This window comes from Eptesicus fuscus, chromosome 24 (assembly GCF_027574615.1).
Source record: "Eptesicus fuscus isolate TK198812 chromosome 24, DD_ASM_mEF_20220401, whole genome shotgun sequence".
In the NCBI taxonomy this organism is placed as follows: domain Eukaryota; kingdom Metazoa; phylum Chordata; class Mammalia; order Chiroptera; family Vespertilionidae; genus Eptesicus; species Eptesicus fuscus.
Genome location: NC_072496.1, coordinates 2,395,803 through 2,408,257, shown reverse-complemented (window position 1 = coordinate 2,408,257; position 12,455 = coordinate 2,395,803). Strand labels below are relative to the sequence as shown.

Below are 12,455 nucleotides of genomic sequence, written 5' to 3'. Positions count from 1 at the left end.
ATTTATATGCCATTTAAATGGCAAAACTATGTTTATTATATGCTTTATCCTCCCAGTGTTAAAGTATATTCCCATAGATAATTTTTCAAAATTAAATCCAAATCTTTCACATCAGTTTTTGGGTATGATTATTGCAATACTAAAGGCATAAAAGGGGACTTTGGATGCTTCAAATGTCCTTGTATTTCATAAAGAGTATAGTTTTGCTTCTTTGAATTTTAAATTACCTTTCTAATGAAATATTCTATATAGATATAGAATATCTAATATCTAAAAAATGTTGAAGCTCAATAGTCCAATGAAAATCACTGCCTATTTCAATTCCTGGATTAAATGTAAATCAACAAATATGCTTTAAGTATTTTCTCAATGTTAGGCATCCTTTTAGGAGAAAGATCGATATTTGCTTTTTAATACACACTCCTTGGCATACAATGAGGGTCAGACATAAAGTGAGCAAAAGTTTCAGCTTCTTGATATTTCTTTTTATTTGTTTTGGTTTCCTCGGTGTAATAAAACATGCTATGAGCATCTCAAGTCCCAAAATAAACATGGTATCCTATGAAAAGGCAACCAAAACAAGTGAAGGTGACTTAATATTCTAAAGCAAACTATGACTCCTACAAAAATGTCAGCCCACAAGTTTGTCTGTCACCCCTGTATAGAGAAGATGAGTTCAATTTTGTAAAAGGCCAGTTTTAAAGAATATAATCTGATGCACCAAATAGAGCTGGGTTTTTTCATTGACTTCCAGAAAACCTTAAAATCTGTAAAAATTGACTTCAGACAGTGCGGATTATTGTCAAACAATGCAATGAGCAGATCTAAAATCGTGTGTTCTCATTTAGGCTTTTCAAAACCATTCCATGGATGTCTTTCCAATATTACTAGGAGAAATACCAATAAGCAGTAAGTTAAATTTCAAAATAGCCTATATTTCTAAGAGAATAGATTTGTGTCAATAGGAGAGATTTGAAGATAGTCCAGTCTAGTTTATTTCATGCCCGCCATATTTTCCTCCTAAAATATAGAGTTCTTTCCAGCAAGCTCCTTGTCGGAAAAAAAGAAGTTCGTTATTTTTATGTTATCAAAGCTGAGTTTCCTCCCGAGAGTCTTGACCAGCGGCATTGCAGATGCTGTTGTTTTGACTGGGTTCGCTGTTGGGAAGGTATGACAGTGGATCTGGTCGGATTAAATATCTGGTAAGAGAAAGCAAAGCAAATAACGGTAATCGTCAGTAAACACAGAACTAGTTCACGCCAACCCCTGAGAGGACTACTTCCCATGTATTTGGCCAGGGTTTAGGTTTCCTAAACGGTGTCTCTATCTAAACGTTGGCAGAAGGACTCCCTGTTGAGTTGGCCTGTAAAATTTTGCAGGGTTAGTAGTTTTTGTTTCGTTACTATTTAATCTTATTCAAAATTAAATCCAAATCTTTCACATCAGTTTTTGGGTATGATTATTGCAATACTAAAGGCATAAAAGGGGACTTTGGATGCTTCAAATGTCCTTGTATTTCATAAAGAGTATAGTTTTGCTTCTTTGAATTTTAAATTACCTTTCTAATGAAATATTCTATATAGATATAGAATATCTAATATCTAAAAAATGTTGAAGCTCAATAGTCCAATGAAAATCACTGCCTATTTCAATTCCTGGATTAAATGTAAATCAACAAATATGCTTTAAGTATTTTCTCAATGTTAGGCATTCTTTTAGGAGAACGATCGATATTTGTTTCGTTACTATTTAATCTTATTCTTTTATTTAATTAAATTGAATGGGGTAACATTGGTTAATAACATTATGCAGGTTTAAGGTATACAGTTCTATAATTCATCATCTGTATATTGTATTGTGTACACACCACCCCAAATCTAGTCTTTTGTCACCATATATTTGACCCCTTACACTCTTCTCCCTCTCCCCGACTCCCCTTCCCTCTGCTAAGAACCATACTATTGTCTGTGTCTATGAATTTGTTTGTTTTGTTTGTTCACTTGTCGCTTTTATGCCCCACGTATGAGTGAGAGCATATAGTTTTTGTCCTTTTCCGTATGACTTATTTCACTCAGCATATTCTCGGGATCCATCCATATTGTCACTTTAAATATCAATAGCATTGTAGGTTGATCAAGAAAGCTGATATGCACTATGATTATTAATGCCACATCATCTAGTCACTTACTGTTCTTTGAATCAAATAAATGTTGCCCCTTCATTTAAAATGGACTTTTGATAGTGATTTTTTTTTTTTAGAAAAACATAAAAGGCGTGACTATAACCTAATATCCCCCAAATTAACTGATGTAGCTGCAAAAGTTCCTTCCCTAATAGTATCACTATGAGTCTAATAAAATAAATTTCTAAAACGTGCCTTATGTACTATTTGTAATGGTAGGCATTTTTTCGTGATATTTATCATTGCTGTAGTTATACTAAAATTTAATTATCTCAATGTCACAAATATGGATCATTGTATGTGAATAATACACAGTTTCTGATGAATAAAATTACTACCTTACACCTTTTTCTAGTACGTGTATTGATCTACTTTACTTTGGCTGGTAGGAAATCTCAGGTCTTTGGAACTAGATAGTGTGAGATATTTCAGGTTATCCTTTGAGCTGATCTCTTATTATTCCATTAGGGTCCCTATGCCTGGCCAGCAATCAGGGCTGATTGGGGCCTCCTGGCTGCCAGCTGGGGCCTCCCTTCATTCTGCACCACCCCCTGGTGGTCAGTGCACGTCATAGCAAGTGATAGAACTCCTGATCTCCTTGTCAAACTCCCGCGGGGACACTTTGCATATTAGCCTTTTATATATATAGATTATATATATAGATATATTTTTTCTTATTTCTCTGAATACATACGAGCTCACCAAATACAGAATGCATGCTGCCATTTCCTTCTTTTATTCCTTTACAATTCTGTGGTGTGTGTTTTTTTATAGTATTACACACAGAAATAAAGAAAATGCAGAATGTGTTTCTTGAGCACAAAAATTAGATTGGACATTTATACCACAGGAATCGTAGGGGCTATACTGGTGGGGATCAAAATACAAAATAAAATAAATGCCTTGCGTGTGGGATGTAAAGTCAACTTACACGACGTCATTCAACTCTAGTCTGGTGTCCGGAGACGGGTTAATCAGGATGTATGACAGGGTGCTCTGGTGGTCATTCATTTCATCTGGAAGACAAATCAGCGCCAGGTTTGTTATGCTCCTTACAGAACATCGCGAGGATTCTTAGAGAGCATCTTATCTTCAAACCAGAGAGCTGTCCAGGAGAACGCGCTATAGTGTTGCCCACCGTAGGATGGTGTACGCAACTATTTCCAAATGATTGTCATTGGAAATGTCTGCCGGGCACTCCTTTTCCTTCCAGTAGGTGGTACAAGTAAACCATCTAATTCTGTTCAGAACAACCACAGTTCTATTCTACCCTCGAAACGTTGACACTGAAATAGCTCGACAAGATGTCAACTTGATTGATTATGCTTTTATCATTGATAAAAAATGATTGTGGGTAGAGGTGGCCAGTTTCATAAAGAAATATTCCTGTGGGAAATTCTGTGAAGTACCATCTAATGACATTGTGTTTAGAAAGCACAGCAGAAGCGTATCTGGGAGGCTTGAAGGCCCTAACTATGTTTGACTCTGTCCCATGATGTGTCTGATAAAAGCCATCCTATTGGTTCTGCAGAATGCAAAGGATCCCATGGGGCAGAATTGAAGTGTAAGTTTCAAGGAAAGTGTACGACCACGTTATTTGTTTTTCCTTGAAAACAATATACAGGGTGCACCCCAAAAATGTATACACACTTGGAATACTTATTCATTCCAGTGGGTTAAATCTGAAAAGAAAGAAACTCTGATAGAGCTATCAGCTGTGAAGTGTGTATACAGTTTGGGGAGATACCGTGTATACGTTTTAAAGTCAAAGGCTGTGCCATTTTAATTTTGTCACTTGCATTGGAGGACATCCCCAGACTTCAAGTTCAGAGCACTGGCTTTGATGACACAAAGACACCGACAAAGAAAATAGCCCTGGGACCTGAAGTTCTTAGCTGCCAAGGTTATAACACAATGTCAGTGTAAACCCATGTGGACCCATACTTCAATGGCGTTCATCCTCCAAGGGTAATGTTTATAGGCTTTGAGGCTAATTTTTAAATCCCTGCTCTAGAGCCATCGGACCCTCCTAGGCAGTTCAGTCATAGACAAGAGTGGCTCCTGAAAGAGGTACTACATTTTACAGTTTGACTCAAAATCTAAGAACGTATTACAGACCCACAGAGACAGATCAATACTCGCGTCACTGCGCTCAATTAATGCAAATGACTTTTACAGGCCAATGTAGTTGGTCCAGTAATTTCCTGCACAGGGGGATACATGGCATGTTCATAAAAGGAGGGCAACCACTGTGTTTATCTAACTAAAATCCTGTCCCTGGAATAGAAAAGGTAATACTTTTAGTTATATTTCAAATTGATACACAGATGGGTCCTATTTTAAAAAAATCTATACATGAAAGTCCTTATCTTATAGGGCATGTAACTGCAATATAACTGAATCCATCATAGTACGCCTGCAAAACTTTTACAGTCCAGAGATCATCAAATTAAAAGTCAAGTGAAGAGATATATTTGGTTGCATATATCCTCCAAGTAGATACAAAGCATTGTATTCTGCCACGGGGATAAGGTTGTCAGGCAAAATAGAGAGGGCCCTATGAAATGTGCGTTTAAGATGAAAAAGCTAACACATTTTAGCATGAATAGGTCCCAAAGATTGCACGGGACATACTTGTCCTAAACAATTTTCTGCTGTTTATCTGAAATTCATATCTCACTGGGAACCCTATATTTTAATTTGCTAAACCTGTCAATCTTTCCAAGGGGAGGGTAGACGGCTGACTCTGGAGATGGAATTCCGGTGAGTGTCTACAATGAGCCTACTCCAAATAAGGTGCAACGCCAACTCAAAGGATATTGTACTGATATGAGGTAACCGGGATCATCTGTCTATATAAAAAGCAATTTATGTGTGCTTGCTGAGAAGTTCTCCCCTGTGTGAATTCCCACAACTGCTGTACAAAGGAACAGAAATTAATAGTGCCTTCTGGAGACCGAAACATAACATAAAACATAATGCTCTGAAATGCGGTAGGTCTCGTAGAATACCTCCTTCTCGTTTGTCTAGGTACGACTCCAATTCTTCCATAAACAGTGGCAGCGTTATTGAACTTTCTTAAATAAACAGCGCACAGTATCGAACAGTGGCATCCGGGGGGTGGGGAAACAATCTGAACAAACAACTTCTCAGGCAACATCCACACCCCGCCTTCCTCCTTGCTTCTCAACAGGACGTTGTACTCATTTTTGGTTCCGGGATGAAGTCAGAATCTACTGGGGACTTGGTTCGCCTGTTACCAGTGTAAACACTGCCTAGACAACGGACAGTGTGACAGCGTAGACAGAGCGAGTGTGTCAGTAATTTTTTGCTTCCTGCTCAGGTTTTGTTTATCATTCTGAGGGTTTTGTGTTTTCCATGGACTCCAGGAATTGGAGCAAACATTTTGCTAAGGAGTTCAATTCAATGACTACATGTGGTTTATATGGAGACCTGGGTAATGTCATGAAGAGACCACATCACTCCTAGTTTCTTTCCTCACCCACCCCTCCCTGACTCCTCCTCAGGGAGAGGTTAATAGAAATTTTAAAAAGTAGCTGAGTTCCAAGCCATCTTCTCCCCCTATCTCTATAGTCCAACACTTCCCCACTTTTTTTTCCACATCATGGAACACATACTCGCGTTAGGGTAAAGGACGAAATGCTCATGGGTGGACATAGCCATGCTGAGGGATGCCTCTGACCACCTCAGCACCCCCTGCATGTCTGAAGGCCCAAAGGCTCAGGATCCTGATAAAACATGTAACCAACTGATAGCACGCTGTGGGACTAGGGAGCATCTTTTGGGTAATTCAGTTCTAGACACTCAGCCTCTCAATTAAAAAAAAATGCTTCTTTCCTTAACGTTCTAGAAATAGGAGTGTTTCCCAGAGTTCTCTTGTCGTCTCTCATCTGGGGTTACTTCATATATTCCCACGGCTCTAATCAAAATCTATATGCAGATGACTCTCAGGTCTGTGTAAGCATCTCATTTCTTTCTTCTTGTGCACCAGGCAGCAAATACCCAGCTTCTTACACAACAACGCCATTGGAATTCTTCCAGGCACTCAAATTAATGTATTCCCTTCACCCCAACACATATGTCTACTTTTTCTAAGTTCCCTAAGTGTCACCACCTCTTAGCTGTTCAAATGAGAGCCCTCAAAAGTCATCTTTTGACTCTTCCCTTTCTCTCTCCTTTCTGTGTCATGTCCAGTAAGTCAGAATAATCTGCTCCTTCTGGAGTAGCCACACCTACTCAGGAAAAGTCAGATTCCGACTCGTGGTTGAATCAGTCATGATGTGATGTGAGTCAAGTATCTAGAACATCTTTTATTGGTGAAACTCTGCAAGACCCTGACAGCAGTGCAGAAAGCACATGTGGTCTAGTGCAGTGGTCGGCAAACTCATTAGTCAACAGAGCCAAATATCAACAGTACGACGATTGAAATTTCTTTTGAGAGCCACATTTTTTAAACTTAAACTTCTTCTAACGCCACTTCTTCAAAATAGACTCTCCCAGGCCATGGTATTTTGTGGAAGAGCCACACTCAAGGGGCCAAAGAGCCGCATGTGGCTCGAGAGCCGCAGTTTGCCGACCACGGGTCTAGTGGAAACGCGCAAAGATGTTGAGTCCGAGTCATAAACTGAAGCGCTGATGCGCATGTACACTAGGCCAGGTGACCCACGGAAACCGTTTCCAGTCCAGGCCTTGTCGTCTCACCTGTGAGAACCCCATTTGTTCACGCATTCAATGCGCCGTGACTGGGTTCCTGTGTATCGGGAAGTGTGTCATTTGTTGGGGATACAACGGTGAACAGATGAGTAAAACACTCCCTTTTCCTCAAGGAAGGAAGGCAAACATGCAACATACGGACTGTTTTAAAGCACACCTCCTCAAGGGAGATGTTAATGCTACCAAAGGTGCAAAATTTGTTTTTGAAGTGGGCCAAAAAAACCACCCTTTTATGTGTAAGACACTGATAAGTAGAGTACTTAAATAGACATATGCTAGATCTGAGGCCGTGGTCGGCAAACTGCGGCTCGCGAGCCACATGCGGCTCTTTGGCCCCTTGAGGGTGGCTCTTCCACAAAACACCACGGCCTGGGCGAGTCTATGTTGAAGAAGTGGCGTTAGAAGAAGTTTAAGTTTAAAAAATGTGGCTCTCCACAGAAATGTCAATCGTTGTCCTGTTGATATTTGGCTCTGTGGACTGATGAGTTTGCCGACCACTGGCCTAAGGTGTTAACTGATGCCAGTTCTGGGCTAAGCACACTATTGTTCATTATCCCATCTGTCCTATACTGGTACAGCAAACTAATAGGATAGGAGTTGCACTCCCCAAATGATAAAGAGGTTAAATAGTTCATTAATTCTCCTGGCTGACACTAGAAGAGACGGTCCATAAAGGCAGAGGTCTTGTCTGAATAGGTCATTGTCCCATCCCCATGCCTGGAACAGCACCTGGAACAGCGCCTCGCACTCGGAGGATGGCCCAGTGACATCTGTTGAGCAATGGGTGAATTTCTGAGAGTCAGAAATAGAGGGAGCACCGGGCTCCCCTGATGTGGTAGGTTCCAAATCCTGTCGTTATCATCTTTATGTGATTGGGCATGTACAGTGCATGGCTTTAAAATGAGTTGATGGATCTGTGGCTAGATAGATGGATAGAATGAACCAAAAGAGAAAGAAGGAAGAGAAGAGTAAAAAGGCAGACCGTATCCTTTCTTTCCTTTCTTTCTCTCTGTAAGAGTTAGTGTGAGAATTACATTAACAAATTGATACCAAAAAATTGTAGAGTATAACTAAATGATAGAAGTGTTATTAGCAGACACATCTCATGTTCCCTGGTGATTCTCCCATGCAGCTAGTCTGTGCCTTTCTGTGTCTCTCAGAGCCCAGCTGTGCTCTGCCTCACTGCCTCCAGCACCCGCGGGGGTTATTATGATGCTCATGAAACACAGCTGGACCTGGACAAACAGTCATTTACTAGAACTTTCCAAAAGAAGAGAATGTAGCTGGATCACAACTAGTAATCAGACACATATATATAGGACTGTAGTCCTATGAGAAACGCTATCATACTTAATAAATTGGCAATGAGCTACTAATACTATTTTTAAATGAAAATCATTGTTCCCTTTCAGTGTGCTTCCCAATGTAAGACTCTGTTTGATCATCTTAAAATGATGGGTCATGAATGAGTCCACATTTAAGTAGGAACAATATCATGCTGAATTCCAATTACACACGAAGTCCTGACCCCAACACATTCCAACTTTACGTCTTTGACCAAAGTCTTTGGCCTCTGAGCTTCACATTCTTGAAGGGCAAAATGAAAACCAATGGGTCAGGGTCATAGGAGTAATGAAAAGTGTTCAAAAAGCACCTAACTTTGTTCCTGGCAAAGAGTGGGAACTCAGTCAATGTTTTTCCCTTTCTTCTTCCAAGAAACACAGCTACCCTCCTCTAAACTCTGTCTAACTGTATTGTTAAAAATCGCTCCCTATGGGCCCTGCTTCAAGTTGAGACTTTCATAGTAAAGATGGGATGGGGCAAATACGGATTGCTTCCTGTTGATCCTTAACCTGCAGGAGACTGCCGTTATCGGAGCTTCTGGTCTACCCTGGTCACATGTGCAACAAAACAGAACCCGTGGCATTTGGGTTTCCTCTAAGTTGACTGAATTTCTTTTCAAAATAACATTTATAGAGTAATAAGGGATATATTTTTAAATTATCTTTGCATTACTTATTTAGGCTGTGCCAAATGGCCTATATTGCAATCACAGATCAGCACAGAAGCCCACCGCTGAGACAGAGCTTCAGTGTGCGAGGTCAAGCACTATTTGAGCTTTACATTACAGGTTTTGAAGACATTTTATTTCTGGACAACAAAAACCTAAACAAATTTTGTAGGAACATTTGGTGTGTCTGTAGCTGGTACATTTAGTTACTTACCAAAGCCTCAAATTCAGTTTATTCCAGACTGTAGAATAAGAGATGGCATGTGTATGCACGTGTGTGTGTGTGTGTGTGTGTGTGTGTGTGTGTGTGTGTGTGTGTGTGTAAGACAGACACTGGAGCCAGACAGATCAGAACCTAAATCTCAGTCATGTTATTAATAAGCTAATTAGAAAGTTACTTGACTGAGCTTCCTTAGGTCTAAAATGGAAGAGTCTTTGTGAAAAATTAACATGGAGATAATTCATCTAATGTATTCATCACAGTGCTTATAGAGAACTAAGCAAATACTAAAACTTTTAGCACTTTCACTTTATTATCATCATCATAACTTTCCGGAAGCAATTCGAGACGTGTCACTAGTCCCGTCAACTTGACCTCTGAACCAAAAATGTGATTCTCGACTTACTAAAGGAGAACCAAGGCTACAACGACTAAGGGCCAGCAATCACAAGTCCATAGCATACAATATTTTGAGCGAGCATACCATATCCCACTGTAGAAAGACCCAAGTGTTTCATTCTATTTTTCACAAGTTCAGCAAGCTCTTGTCTCTCTGACCTCCTGTAGAGGTTCAGTCGCTGCTGCGTTATTTTCTCAGCTGTTTTACCAGAGTGTCTGGGACCTTTTCTGCTCAGCCTTCGGGCCCACTGCATGCTCTTTCTCCTCAGCAGGGGGTGGTCCGACTGGTCGCTGGACGTGGAGTTGCGGTGGTTGCCTCGGTGATGACCTTGGTCCTTGCAGTCTTTGGTGTCTTCCCATTCCTCCACACTGATTGATATTTGAGACTTGAAAGGAAATGGACATTGAGAATTAGACATTTTAGGGAATGATGTTAGCTTGGGGCTCTGTGACTATGCTTGCTCCTGCCCTGGTATCATCATATAGCTCATAAGTGTTTTCACAGGAAGAGCTAAGTCATAGTCATTGATATTAACTTTCTGTTACTAAAAAAATACTATTAGAAAACATGTTCTCTCGGAATGAATTACAAACCAGATAAAAATATCGTTACATCCTCCAATCCAAGTTTTTATGAAAGGATTTAATTTTTACCTATCAATGGTAAAATCCATGTCGTGGGTTTTTCTAAATCTACCACACATATTTCACATGAAATTTAAATAAAGATTATGAAAACTGTTTTGTTCTTGGAATGAATAATATTTTAACATTTATTAAGGTATTGCCCTTTCGAAAGATGGCATTGGAATCTACACTAATAAAAGAGAAACATGCAAATTGATCATCACTCTGCTACGCCCACTAGCCAATCAGGAGGGAATATGCAAATTAGAAGGACAAAGATGGCAGGCGCTCAGCTGCTCCAGGCATGGAGTGGCTGGGCAGGGCAGGACGTCTGCTATGGGTGGGGGGTGGTGACAGGGGTGGGCGAAGGGATCTACAGGAGTGGCACTCCGGCTGCAGCAAAGACGAAGATTGCAGACTCCGGAGTCTGCAGTGAAGACAAAGATGAAAGAGGGCATACTCCTGCCTGAGTCTGTAGCCAAGATGGCAGACTCTGGCCGGAGTCTGCAGCAAAGGCGGCAGACTCTGGCTGGAGCGAAGGCCTGGGTCCCGGGTGCCGGAGGAAAACCAGTGCTGGAAGCCAAGGGAAGGAAGGCCTATTGCACGAATCTCTTCATGCAACGGGCCTCTAGTGTACTTTATAAAATATGATTTTTTAAATTCCCTCATACAACCCAGAAGAAACCGAAAAGCACTTTTTAATTCGTGCATTAATTATTCACCACATCAAATGTTTTCTGATTAAAATATTAAGAAATATTTCAGGAACTCTTTGAAGCATTCTAAGTGAAAACATTCTGTAAATGTTAACATTTCACAAATATAGTCTAGAATTACAAATACAACTGAAATCGGGCTCTTCTCCGTATGAGGGAAAAAACAATGAACCAACTCATACAGTCCATTTTGATGGGCTCTTTCACAACTGATCTGTTAAGTAAGAAGCTCTCCTTGGATGATAAGCCCTTAATAAACAAAAAATCCCTGCTTTCAAATGGTTGCTTTTCATCCCAGGAGGTCATGTGACATGCAACGCCCATCAAAGCGCAAGTCTTACTTTCTAAGAGCATGCGCCTGTGCGAGCCTACAGCTTCGGGCCTTTGCACCTGCAGAAGCATCCGTGAGCCCGCTGCCTCCTCGCTTCTATGGAAGCAATCTCAGCGCCCGCTACGCCATGCCTGTGGTGCTGGCTTTCAGGATAATCGAATTCAAAACTGCCAATTGATGTAAGGGCAGGAGGAGATCCAACAAATCCTTAACAAGTGAATATCAATGACGGAGGCTCAGTCAGCGCCTTACACACATTACCTCGTGGCAGGCTAGGGAATGATCTCACACTTAAACTCAATGAAAAATAGGGATATCTATCTCCCTTTCTATTTCAAAACAGCACTGTATCCGAGTGATATGAAAATGAGTTATTTCACCTTCATATCTTCATGGTAAGAGAACATTTTATTAAAAAATTTTAGAAGCCTTATTTTAGCTATCGGAATTTAAGTTGGAAATACTACAAATTTTAATACCATGGTTTTGCAATAGTGGATACCAGTATAGGTCTTAACTTCCTCTAGTCCAGTGGTTCTCAACCTTCCTAATGCCGCGACCCTTTAATACAGTTCCTCATGTGGTGGTGACCCCCAACCATAACATTATTTTCGTTGCTACTTCATAACTGTAATTTTGCTACTGTTAATGAATTGTAATGTAAATATCTGTATTTTCCGATGGTCTTAGACGACCCTGCTAGCGGTTCTGTGGGTCTCGACCCACAGGTTGAGAACCGCTGCTGTAGAGCCTGAGACCATTGGAAAACACAGGTATTTGCATTACGATTCATTAACAGTAGCAAAATGACAGTTATGAAGTAGCAACAAAAATAATGTTATGGTTGGGGGTCACCACCACATGAGGAACTGTATTAAAGGGCCGCGGCGTTAGGAAGGCTGAGAACCACTGCTCTCGTCTCACCTACTTGATACTACCCTGAAAGTCCTCATCTGTGGAAGCGAAGAGCAAGGAACCCTTGAGTCATATCTACCATCAGCGTAGACTATCAGTCTTTGGTAGCTTCAGCTTATATGTACTTGGTAACAAAAAATGAAAACATGCCCATTCCTTCATAGCTGGGCACTTGGCCCGTAGAGCTTTGTCCATCACAGTCTTAAATGTATTTGGTGTGATCTTTCTCATCATAAGTCTCTGTGATCATTTGATTTCCTACCAATGTGTGGAAATAATCATCTTGCCAGACCAAATACCCAAAACCTTCTGTTTGTATA

General features: G+C 40.5%; 1 protein-coding gene across 4 annotated transcripts in view; it reads right to left on the bottom strand.

Annotated features, from left to right (window-relative positions):
• Nucleotides 1-1,087: 1,087 nt before the first annotated feature.
• KCNT2 (potassium sodium-activated channel subfamily T member 2) overlaps nucleotides 1,088-12,455 on the bottom strand; it is a 134,223-nt gene continuing 122,855 nt past the window's right edge. For 3 of the 4 annotated variants that reach the window (XM_008158613.3, XM_008158614.3, XM_054712971.1), the window contains 3 exons: nucleotides 9,632-9,932; nucleotides 3,114-3,198; nucleotides 1,088-1,199 (listed from right to left, as the gene is read on the bottom strand). In XM_008158613.3, the coding sequence (XP_008156835.2) occupies nucleotides 1,088-1,199; nucleotides 3,114-3,198; nucleotides 9,632-9,932 (498 nt within the window). Of the gene's footprint in view, nucleotides 1,200-3,113; nucleotides 3,199-9,631; nucleotides 9,993-12,455 lie in introns of all 4 variants that reach the window. The other variant, XM_054712970.1, reaches the window with a different exon arrangement.